Source organism: Strongylocentrotus purpuratus, unplaced genomic scaffold, assembly GCF_000002235.5.
Source record: "Strongylocentrotus purpuratus isolate Spur 01 unplaced genomic scaffold, Spur_5.0 spur5_scaffold_3, whole genome shotgun sequence".
In the NCBI taxonomy this organism is placed as follows: Eukaryota; Metazoa; Echinodermata; class Echinoidea; order Camarodonta; family Strongylocentrotidae; genus Strongylocentrotus; species Strongylocentrotus purpuratus.
The window spans coordinates 12,154,131-12,167,123 of record NW_022145609.1 but is presented as its reverse complement, the minus strand read 5'-3'; the positions used below and the strand labels follow the sequence as shown (position 1 = coordinate 12,167,123).

The 12,993-nt window shown below is 36.3% G+C and overlaps 1 protein-coding gene across 1 annotated transcript in view; it reads left to right on the top strand.

Annotated features, from left to right (window-relative positions):
- Positions 1 to 12,993, top strand: part of LOC105438671 — a 35,910-nt gene that overhangs the window by 21,907 nt on the left and 1,010 nt on the right. The window contains exons 12-19 of the mRNA XM_030996557.1: positions 2,725 to 2,853; positions 4,573 to 4,827; positions 5,284 to 5,396; positions 6,535 to 6,751; positions 8,029 to 8,145; positions 10,236 to 10,357; positions 11,035 to 11,181; positions 11,675 to 11,860. Coding sequence (XP_030852417.1) covers positions 2,725 to 2,853; positions 4,573 to 4,827; positions 5,284 to 5,396; positions 6,535 to 6,751; positions 8,029 to 8,145; positions 10,236 to 10,357; positions 11,035 to 11,181; positions 11,675 to 11,860 — 1,286 coding nt within the window. The remainder of the gene's footprint in view (positions 1 to 2,724; positions 2,854 to 4,572; positions 4,828 to 5,283; positions 5,397 to 6,534; positions 6,752 to 8,028; positions 8,146 to 10,235; positions 10,358 to 11,034; positions 11,182 to 11,674; positions 11,861 to 12,993) is intronic.

Below are 12,993 nucleotides of genomic sequence, written 5' to 3'. Positions count from 1 at the left end.
GATTGTATATTGTTGTCGGAATAAAGGAAACAAAAACACTTGACCAAATAACCTTCAGCATCTGAAGTCCGGGATGCACGAGGAAAAGACAGGTTCTAATGACGTCAACATCGTTTAATCGGCGTCTTTTATCGTAAAATGCTACTCTTTCTCAATGTTTATACATCTTTTTTAATTATTAGTAAAATAAAATATATGTTGTCTCATACCACTGAAGTTTTGGGTTTTATTTAATGAGTAATTTTAGAATAAGAGCCATTTTACGGTTTTAAATTACTGGAATTACCATTAAAGTCGCAGAGTAGAAAGATGCATTTTCCAACCGCGCCAAATTTCATTTACGTATCGACATTCTGCTAAATGAGTTCGTGTTGTTTTTTAAGAATCCACTGCTTTCTGCTCCACTAATACTCGGAGTCGTTTATCAACTAAATGTATTCAAATTTATGGATGCTTCCTTTCCAGGTGCCGGTGTTGAAGCATTTCATTCACCTGATATTATTCTTTGTACTCCAATTGCCAGAACGCAAATTGCACTTTGGGTTTTATAGTTTCATTCAATAAGTAAGTCAATAAAATACTATGTTTTGCACAACAAAAACAATCCGTGTTCCTATCGTTCATGTACTGTGCCTCTCCCCTCATTGTGTCATAGTTAATTTACCCATTCACATAATGGAAACTACCTACCCAATGAAGCCAAGTGGCCCGTGACCTCTAATCACTCAACACTGCGTGGGAGTCAGTTTGTGGCCAACTTCTTTTAAGACACAAATCCAAGCAAACGTTTCCATATCCTTCCATCATCAATGGTTGTGGGTTGTAAGTGTTTACTCTGTAGAATTTCAAGATCGTGATGATCGTGTCACAACGAGACCCAATCGTGGACTCAATCGGGACAATCCTATCGCAACGTATATGATCATATCTGAATGGGAGACCAGATCGTGTCACCTGAAATTTACCAATCGTGACCATATCGCATCCAAGCGCACCAAATCGTACTAGAACGTACCGACTCGCATCACCTCGTATCCAAACCTGACATTTCAGAGAAGTTTCACGATCAGTTACGAATGGCCAATCTTGGGGTTCGTAACGGATCGCACAACAGTGGGAACCTAGCATTAGCAGTGTTCTATTATTCAGATTATGCAAGGAACCCGTTTACTTTCTAGACTTTACTGCCAGACACTATTAAGTGACTGATTGACTTTTTTTCTTTCTTTGGTAATAACATACACAAAATGAGTTGTAAAGGTACATGAGCATTTGTCTACATAAATAACCCACTCTTTGTAATGGCCAAAATTAAACTGATTGAATCTTTGCGCAGCACAAAACGTACGACTATTTGGTACAAGGGGTCTGAAAATCAGACTATTACTAAAATGATTGCAATCACTAAAGTCGATTTGACAACTATAATGCTCGTTATTTTCCCACTAAAAGACCATTTCAAGCCCTTTCGTTTCGAGGGAAGTTCTAAATTACTATTATATTTCAAATGCCGTTGAAATTTAACCGTTTCATTTTGTTTGGCCTGTAAATGAGACATTGCCTTTAAAGGAATCCTCACCCCAAGGAATAACTTTAGTGGAGATTTATTATTTTCTTGCCCATTAATCTGCAAGATTAACCACCAAAGTGTATGAGAAACGTATAAAGCAAGAATAATCTACAGTTTCTCAGCATGACATGGCCATCGCAAATTAACGCAAATTGCATAATTAAGTTGGTGTCTATCTGGTGTGAAGGTTTCGCATAATTGAGATATATTTGTCAACTGCTATATTTTAGTATTTTCAAATTAATGAATTACAATCGTTCCCCTGTAATATACTTTTCACTAAATATAATTTTTATCTTCTCAGCTATGACTTTCCCTCATTGAAAGGTAAAGGTTTTGTTATTGAGTTGAAATGTCTTTACAACTAAAGTTTGGTGCATGATATGTACAGGTATGGAAATATATTGTTACATACGTTAAAGGTAAAGACCAGTATTGGAAACGCCCCAATTTAAAAAAGAATGAAATGGAAGCTCTTATTACCAATCATGTGAAAGAGTATGTTTTAACTAATACATATTGATAACAATTTTGCCGGGAAACCGCCTACTAATTGATATATGTGGTAAATTAGTTTATCTATTGGTGTGTGAGAGATAAACGCACGTGTCGCGCACGTGGGCGTAGTCTCATATACATCTTTCTATGTACAGTGCTTGTAACTTTACGAAGACTGGGCCAAATTTCTTATCATTTTGATGATTCCAGCACCTTGCTGTACACACCAATAATTATATACTAGATGATCAACCTTTTCTGATCTATTCCACAACGTTTCTTTCACAATGCAATCGCATGACCATAACTGGTCTTTATCTTTAAGTGCTATCGGATTCTTTGTATATGTCAAATAGTATTTCGGTGCAAAGGAAACTAATGGTTAATTATTAGAACCTTTAGCAAAAATGAACCTTGGGCAAATATAATTATCTCGGTCTTTCTCGCAGCGACTAACATTAGAAGCTTCTAAGTTGTCGTCAGTGGTTGAATCTTTGCATTTTTCCCTTTGAGATTACCCCCTTCATCTCTTGAAAGTAAATCAATCATAACAATATGTCTAGACAATGTTGCCCAAAAAGCTGAGAATTAAAACTGCACACATTCATTTGTACTTTTTATGCTACCACAATTTTACTAAAACTAACTTTTGACAGGTAAGGCTGCTGATCCTTGCACCCAACGAAACCCGTGTGTCAATGGTGTCTGCAGTCATATCGGGCAGGGACAGTACGAGTGTGAATGCCACGATTATTATGAGGGGATCCATTGTGATGAACCAACTCGTAAGTCATATCTTTAGATTTACTTATATGTATCTTAAAACATTATTGCAGTATGATACAACATGAATATTCCACAAGACAAAAAAACGGGTCGAAAATTACGTCTTCCTTCATTCAAAACAGACCAAGGAAAGTTTTTCTGTTTCGTTTGTTGGAAGTAATTTTTTGGAATATGCTTCCAACTAATCTAAGAATGGAAAGATCAAGAACCTCCTTTCGTAAAAAGATTACAAAATTACTCTAATTATATAGCTGTATATAGCAACCAGGCTGGTTGTTTGGATTGTAATATTATACACTGTTCTTATCTATAGGATTTGAAAACCCATCATGTATTCTTCTTTTGCTTTATTTTAGGCTTAAGATAACGAGAGTCAGGTTCGACTAGCACATGTGCTATTTCTGACTCTATTTTACCATCGATCACAAACTCATTGAAAATGGTCATTTATTGTTTTACTCTTGACACAAAATTTACTTATAACTATTTTGTTTTTATAAATTTGTTTAAGTCATGTCATGTTTGTATTTATGTTATATTGTCATTTTACATTTCTATATCTTTTGTTTCAATGGTTTCGATGGTGGCGAATAAATGAATTCAATTCAATTTAATCTTAAAGGTATTACGTTTTGCAAATCCGTGATTCACAGCGTTTTGTAAGACGGGTGAATAGGAACTAACATTTTGAAATTGATTTGACTCAATGTTTCACCCTTAGAAATGATTAAACACATTTTTTCATTTCTGGATAAGTAAATCAAATATCTTGTCATCATCTTTGGATATGAAAGAAAATGTCAAAACCATTTCCCTTTTTAGGGGGGAGGCTTTTATTCATTTGTCGTTGATATTCATTAATGCACATTTGTCACTATCTATCCAGGTTTAGAAAATAGTTACATGTTAGGAATTCATTCGTTGAATGCTTTCAGGGCCTTGTAGCAAGTGTAGGGCTAAAAATAGTATTTTGTTGGTGCCTTAAGCATCCCCTGAGTATTTACGTATATATAAATGTAGCTGTAATTATCATTATTTTTATTATTAGTAGGAGTAGTAGTATAATGAGTGGTAGTAGTAGTAGAAGTAGTAGTAGTAGTAGTAGTAGTAAGAGGAGGAGGAGGAGTAGTAGTAGTAGTAATAGGGTATTAGTATTATTTATATCTATACAGTAGGCTTGCGGGTGCGCCATGTGTGAGAGAGAGAGAGAGCGGGTTGAGGATTCCTGAAAAGGACTCTGACTCAGTAATCTTTCCTGGGGATGTGTAGTCCTGAAAAGGACTTTTTGTTATCTTTCTTAGCTTATAGTTCTAAGGAGAACTATAGCGCTTGGAGAGGATGAGTGGCTCGACGTTTCGAACAGGTTGACTATCCGTCTATCTATATAATCATTATTATTCTTATTGTTATTACTATTATGGTTATCATAATTATTTGTTTTTTTTCCTTTTCTATTCCTTCTTCTTGTTATTTTAATTACTATTATTATCATTATTTTTGTTGTTATTATTACTATAGTTTTTATTGTTATTATTATTATTATTATTATTATCATTATTATTATTATTATCATTATTATTATTATTTCTATTATTATTATTATTATTATTATTATCATTATTATTATTATTATTATTATTATTACTACTACTACTACTACATTGATAATGAATTACCTCACTCGCCGTCGTATGTTCTAATTCCTACCTGGAATACAGTTCCTTTGGAGGTTTCTATCCATCCGTCAAGCCAGATAGTCAACATCAATGCTAATGTGGAGCTGACATGTAGTTTCAACAATGCCAAGCGATACCACTGGTACAGAGATGATGTCCTTTTGCCCAACAGTGAAAATCAGAATCCTTTGATAATCTTGTCTGTCGCGCCCAGTGACATCGGGTATTACTTCTGCCGAGGCTCAGGGAGAAATGGAGAAACTTTAGACACGATGCCAGCATCTGTATATGTCAAAGGTAAAAACTTTGCAAGAGGCCAAAAACAGAAAAAAAAATAACAACATGTAGGGTTGTGTCTAGCCTTTAATCAAGGCGACCTGTGCACTCTAGCCAGCTTTTATATCTGCCCTCGAAATGCGTGAAATACCCTTGTGATTGCAAAAGTTTCATGCGGGCAGCATGCAGCTCGCAGGCTTATTTTATTAACGACTGAAATATCCTCAGTATTAAACCAAAGTAGTATAGGCCTGTGTAAATTGGCCATGGTCTCTAAACTTTGCAAATAATCATCAGGTTTTTGATGTTCCATTTTACCTTGAACATGCTCTGACGAAGCTCTCCCCCATCCCCGCCCCCCTCAGTCATCGGTCATTTTCTTCCTCATTTCACCCCTCTTATTCAGGCTAGGGGGCGCCCCCTGTGCCCTCCCCTCAATCTGCCATTGATTCTTGTTATTTATGTTTGTATTTTCAGATCTGACCAATATAAAAGTTTTGAATGCTAGATTCGCCATTCCATTCCGCGATGAGCTTTATGACCAAACTTCTAAACTGTATAGAGAAACGGCGTTCAACATCAGCACCTATGTAAGCATATCCTAAACAAAATTAGTAGTGCATATTTAAAATGCCGATCTCGTTCTTGTGACATTATGCAAGGCAAGGCCTCATATTGTTTTGGGTTTAAAATACTGTTTAATTCTAGGATGTGAGTAGATTGTGAAACAAGTTTCCTAGCAGCAATTGGTAAAGGGCTAAAGGCTGATTGCACGTACATGTAGCATGAAAATTTTCAGCTTTTTCCTCACTATCCGAAGGTAGAGACTAGACTAAGCCACTAAGGGATCCGGTAGGCGTTCTTCCCCCGTCGCCTATGACAAATGTCAAAGTTTACCTGCAAAATATGACTCTCTTGTGACAAAAAAACTCGGCAACCATTAATGCTCTTTTGAACAAACTTGAGTAGAGATGCACTTCGGGACCTTCACATTATGGCGCTTTCGAGGGTCAGCTCATTTTGCGAGCTCTCTTGTGACAAATAAATTTGCAACTGTTTATTCTATATTGTGACCATACTTCAGATAATTTTCGGTTAAGCTGTAAGTTTTTATCCAAAAGACTCATGCACGACTAGTAACTTTGAATACATTGTTCGTAGGTGCAACAAAACTTCAGTCAGTGATGCTCTTTAACGACATTCATGTTATTTGGTTAGAGGTGTGCCAGTCTGCCAGACACATCTGGCTTTCGCCTTGTATTTCGAATTTGATGAATTTAAACCATTAGAACCAGTATTTTCAGGGGACAGTTTTTTCTATGACATTCTTGCAACATGTCCAAACTGAGGCAACAGAATGGGTAAGCTCACAAATTACTTCTCACCTTTACCAAAGACCCAACCTTCTCTTTACTAATTGAAAATCTTCATAATACACTTATATCCCAGCAAAAGCAGCCCCAACATTCGACCGGCCTTCCCAGATCTTACACAATACCAGTTCATATTGATGGTACAGATACTTTCACTCAGTTCTTCAAGTTTATTACAAATGCAGTTCTACCACAAGTATAAACTAATGAATATAGTATCGACAAAATATTGCATACGGAGGTTGTTCCGTTATGACGTATACTTTAAGAACTTACAAAAGAGTAACAGTCTTAGAAGGCGAAATATCTATTAAACGTTTTATCTTTCTGTTTGTTGTTTTGTACCTGTGTAAAGGTGGAGCAAGGCCTCCAAATCTGTACTGGGTTGGAGAGCACAGTAGTATGCAGAGCCCTAAAACTAGGAAGCGTCAAAGCTGACATGAATATCTACATCGAGCGGACCAATATGACGGCACTAAAAACACAAGATCTTATCGGTCTATCTCTTGAGAGTCTAGCCAATGAATCGAACGGCTTTCTCGATTCCAACACCATTTCAGTTCAGGATACCGGTACCAATTTCATTCATATACATGTAGTTCTGAAAGTCATTTTATATATTCAGCATTGCGTATAAAGACGTGAGGTATCCATAGATTGATGGCGGGTAAGTGACGCGAAAATCCAGTGGTCATAACGTATATTGTCCCGCCGTTGTGTTATTACTCATTGCAAGCATTTATTTTACATGGGCCTTCAAAGGGGAAGGGGTAGGGCTATGCTGGACACGCAACTGAACTGGACGTGTGGCACTGGTACGTTAGGTTAGAAACGCAAGAAGTGTTACACACATAAACACACACGCACGCACACGTATGTACATAACACTTATATATATGAAGAGCTCGGTTCCAAAAGGTACTACATCCATAAATCCAAGTTCTGAGAAAAACGCGATTATATACTTAGCAATGTCAATTTGGAATGATACTTTGGCTGATTATATGTATGATACAAACATACAACCACTCTTAAAAAAAATATCTAAGTCTGCACAAAGATTTTTTATGAATTCATGTTGTTGTTTTTTGTGCATGTAATACCTTTTGGAACCGAAATTGGATGAAGTACTCTTTGGAACCGAAAATATTGCATACTGTATGCAAGTTTTTAATACAATGCATGACTTGAATGGATATAGTAGCTTTTGGAACCGAACTGATTTTTAAATGCCATTTTTTACTTTTTGGGGGAAATTCAGCTTTGTGGAAATGTCAGTGTATGAGGCTACTGGAAATGTGTGCATTAATGCTAAACAAAAATAAAATCAATTTTGATAACAAATGGATGTAGTACCTTTTGGAACCGAGCTTTTCATATATATATATATGTATGTATATGTATCTATATTATATATATGTGTGTGTACGCGCGCGTGTGTGTGTGTGTGTGTCTGTGCATAATGCCTTGTGACCATTCGTTTGATAAAATACTCCTTCATTATCATTCTTGTTACACGACAAGCCTCTCCTTCTCGGCTTAAACAAGTCTTTTTTCGAGTTGTTAAGACACGCCCTCTCGCTTTTGCAACTTTAACATGGCGCCTTGACATGTTTTGATAATTCGCCTTCTCGCCTTCCGTCTTAATCAATGGCGCCTTGGCGAGTTTTAAAAAAAATCGCCTTCTCGCTGCACGTTTAAGAATCCTTATTATTGGGCACCTTTTAGCGAAAAATAATATCTGCACAATTCTCAGCTATCATTTTATTGTAGATTAACAATCATTGAATTGACTTTCGTTCAAGCCTTTTTTCTTTTAGATGCTTTTATATTCTTTCTTTTTGTAAAGCTATTTGCCAGAATATCTCATGGATTTCTCCTCGATTTGAAAGAGTCAAATTTCACGTGGGTGAAAACGGAACATGGTCAAATTCAACAGGAATGTGTCCATTCAACACTGCTCAAGGTTGGTTTTGATGGTCATTCATTTTGATTTCGAGGAAGTAGACGGGGCATTATGTTGAATAGCACGACTAATATGATAATTTCCCTAAAGGTTTGTACAGATATGGCGCGGTAAACCGCCGCAAAAAAATCTCACAGGTTTGTTTTGTAACGTGTTCAAGAATGGCATCTGCGCGCAGCAAATGTCTTGGGCGTATGTACTTACCTCTGTGTAAAAAGAAATATAAAATGTGAAGCGTATTACACTTACACATTACACATACGTCATCTTTAAAAAAAAACCGCCGCGGTTTTTCCGCGTCATATCTGAACAGGCCTTAAAGGTGAAATTCAAAGAAGATCACAAATATGTCAACTAATGTATCACTAGAAACTGGTAAGCTAACAGAGTGCCATCGGACAAGTTTTAGGTCAACTACATATCGGGTGATTTATAAAAATACAAATACAACCACCTCCATAGCAGCTGGGATATACGAGAGATTCGCCGGAAAAATAACGTTGTTTTAATGACGTCACTATATGGACCAACACTGCCCAAGCAGACGACATCCCATAGAGAATGAACATAATTGCAAAGCTATTATTTCTCAAATTATAATGAGTTTAGTGTATATAAATGTAATGGCATGTCAAACCATTCAAAAGGGGATATGACCCGATTCTGATAACTAAAATATTTTGTTTGTAAATACACAGGATAGGGGTTAATTAACAATCAAAGAAACCAGACTTTCAAATTGAAAAAACCCCGGAATGATATTAAGGACGGCATTTGTTCCCTCTTGAAACGCCGAACATACCCCGGCGCGTGCAGCTGAATATACAATGGCGTCTTATTGTGTTTACAAGCGACAGATTCCTTTATTTTTGTATCGTTGCATTTGTCATCAAAATAAAACCATGCACGGGGTTTAGAGTGAGGCAATAGATTATACATTTAGCCTGACGGTTGTGAAGTAAGAGAAAGAACTCGAGAGAAGATGAAAACACAGGCACTGAAAATGTGTGAGATGTCATGGGGCATCGTCTGCTTGTGCAAGTCATGTCCATACTGTGATCTCACACATCTCAGCAGCGTTCGGAGAGCTCTTCAGGTGCTATGCCGGGGCTGTATTTAAGCGTTTTGTAATTTATGATAATCAGTACTTCGAATGTTTCCAAGCATTGAATTTTGATAACCTTGTCGAATCAAAGTTTCAACTTTGCAATAATGAAAATAAAGTTAGTTTTTAAAATCAATGAATATCTACTTTAAAGGCATCGTTTAACAATGTTAAATCTGTGATGCATGACCCTACGTGTTAGCATTGTCTGTGATATGGTGTAATATTGAAGCCGTAACAAAATTGCGCTTCACAGTGATCATGAAGTGGCTCAAAAAAGTAAAAATCTTTGAGTGACCGGTTTTACCATACTCATTTTCCCCAAAAGACTGTAGTGTTAGGAAAACGCAAAATTTGATTTTGATTTCCAATCATAAATATCTTGATAATCAGACAGGTGATCGGCTTGTAAAAGTCATGGGATTCCTGACTGACCTCAAGGTGTATAATTATGATTGCAGCATGAGCTAAATCCAGGATTTTGTTTCAGAATCTGAGGCAATGTTACCGAGTCCCTTTAAGGCTTGCAAAAGTAGCTCTAGATTATGGACGACATCGACGCTATAACGCAAATTCTGTTTAGACTGTGATGAGAGTCGAATGGAAAACGACTCATTTACGCGGAATATTATTTCCAAAATAGCCTCGATATCATGATGTCCAACCGATGTAGTTGTTTTTACTTCATTATTGAACACTAGCGAATCAAGATGGGGGCTTGGAGGCTAAAAGCCCCTCCCCATAGGTATTCAAGCCCCTGAATTTAAGAGAGGCACACGTAGAAAATGAATGCAGAAACTCGAAGCCCCCAGCCTCGGACGTAAAATTAATATTCTAGATCCGCGCGTGTTATTGAATGCGTTGAATAGTTCCAGAGTGATGAATTACTTGAGAAAATTGAATAGACTTCGTATATGGTAATGATTGTTTGCCAGAGTTCTTTTGATAAATATAAAAGTTTATGTTTGTGTTTAATACCGAACAGCCAATGAACCCATTGGACGGGCTCTGTGTATCGGCGATGGCATTACCCAAAGCCAGTGGCAACCTGTGGATAATTGCGGACCATTTAGAAATGTCACAGATATTCTCACCGAAATTGCACAGGTTTTTGGAATTTTCTTTTCAAATTTCGATCACTGAAAAGAGGCTTTTTAATAAGCTTCATATGTAAAGCAATCGTGTTTAGTATATAAGAAATACCACTGATCATTACAACCTGCATTTTTTTTAATTTCTTTTTAAAAGTAAAATGTAAGTATAAAATGACTTACATTTTGTAGATTTCACCCGATTTGGTACGTTATTTTTATCAAGCATTCTGAACACTTTTACACAATAAACATTCATGTCCCTTTTTTACTCACCTTTTTAAAATAAATTGTATCCTTACTTTACATTTGAAAACTATAAAATCATGCCCAACAGGTAATGAATAGCCCATGGTCAATCAATTCTACTGAATGTATTAATGTCATTCCATTCACAAATGCATTGGACGATTTTTAGTCAAGGCGGCAAAATATTCTCAGTCATATTCATTGACAATACTAAAATAGAAGCACTTGCAACAGGCCTACTTATCTTCATTCATGAACTCTTGATACGGCATTTAGGACAATAAAATAGTTTGAAATAGTAGAATTTTACCGAATTATTGCATTTATAAGATGTTGCTCTGATTAAAATCAGTTGCAGCCGTAGGCGATTATAATATCTACCATCAACCGGTTCATTGTACATGCATGTACATGCTGTAATGATATATTCTCCTCAAATTTTAGGTAATCGTAGGTAAAGAAAACGCAGGTGAAGTGAGCCAGCAAGTATCATCTGTTACTTCCAACTTTGAAGACATCACATCAGATGACATCACATTTGTGGCTGATATAACATCAAAAATTGTGCAGCAAAATCTTACTAGTGAAGAGGTATTCTGCCCGAGGCCAGACTATTCCTATTGAACAAGAAGTTGCGATTGTTGATGAATTTTATTTTGTTCCGATAATTATCTAATGGGGAACAAATTGGAGTCTTCTCTCCGATACATGTATAAAATTGTCGTAGATGTGAAAGAGGTAAATCCCATAACTGGTTTTAACAATATTGGACGCCTTGAAGCTAAACTAAATGTGAATGAAGAATTTACTAGAGCTTTACCCCGTATTAGGCTCTTTTTTGAAAATGTTATAATATTTTATTGGTTCTATGGCAGATTTAGTTCTGTCACTGTCCTTTCATATCTTGTTAACCCCTTGGCAGTTGCTTCTTCCAGAAGTTGTGTAACAGCTTTAAAATAACAGGTGTGCTAAGGCTGTCAATGTTATTTAATACCCTATCATCATTCAGTTTGATTTCCGAGATTTGGCAACTTTATCCTACTATAGTTTAAATCATCTTCATCTTTTGTGTTTGAATTGACAGGTAACAAAGTCTATAACGAGTATTATGAGCAATATAGCTCAGGTAAAAACAGAGGAACTTGAAGCCGCAGAGGAAGAAGGTGGGGCAATAAGTAAATTTGTCCAGGCTTTTGAGGAGCAAATAAGTCGTGTTGAGGTTGCCGATGGTGAGATGCTCAACATTCAGCAGCCATATGTAGCCGTACAGGTGATTTTACATTTATATCATAGGCTGTGAAAAAATAATTTGATTTCAACGAGTATACTGAAATTTTATGTCCAAGTTATATAACTGTTTGCATGGATATTAAAAATAAAAGAATTTAACAAAAACTGATACTGCCACTCATCCATTATGGTCTCATTCAATCTGGTGTCCAACAAGGCACGACACTTCCACCATTTGTCTTTATACTTGAATTTAGATCTACCAAACAACGTCATTATTTGTGCATTTATATGTGCGGGATACATCACATTTTGAATCTAGGGGACGCCTTACTTGAACGTATGTGCATGGTGCTAATCACCTCGTTTTCAATCATCATCAATAAAGATAATAATAATTATGATAACAATAATGATAACAATAACAACAAGTCAACGCAAAGCGTAGCATCCCCTCGCAGGGTACAAATGGCCGATGTACGTCAGAACAAGTTACCTCCATTAGACTATACTATTATATTACCAGACAAGGAAGTTATAAACCACATTTTTACATATATAATTAGGCTTTTTTGCATATTTAATGAGTTATGACCTTTCACCTCTGACCTACATACTCCGAAATCGAACGTACGCTGTGTTTTGATACCATGAACCTTCATATCAAATTTCATTAAAATCCGTCAAATTACTCAAGTGATCGAACGGAAACCAGATTCGCATATTTAATGAGCTATGACCTTCGACCTACATACTCCGAAATCAAACTTAGGCTGTGTTTTGATACCATAAACCTTCATATCAAATTTCATTAAAATCCGTCAAACATTACTAAAATTATCGAACAGAAACCAGATTCGCATATTTAATGAGCTATGACCTTTGACCTACATACTCCGAAATTGAACTTAGGCTGTGTTTTGATACCATGTACCTTCATATCAAATTCGATTCACATTCGTCAAACATTATTAAAGTTATCGAACGGAAACCAGATGTGTATTTTTTCGCAAATTTAATGAGCTATTACCTTTTGACCTACATACTCCGAAATCGAACATAGCCTGTATTTTGATACCCTGTACCTTCATATCAAACTTCATTAAAATCGGTCAAACATTACTGTAGTTATCGATCAGAAACCAAATTTGTTACGAACGAACGGACGGACGC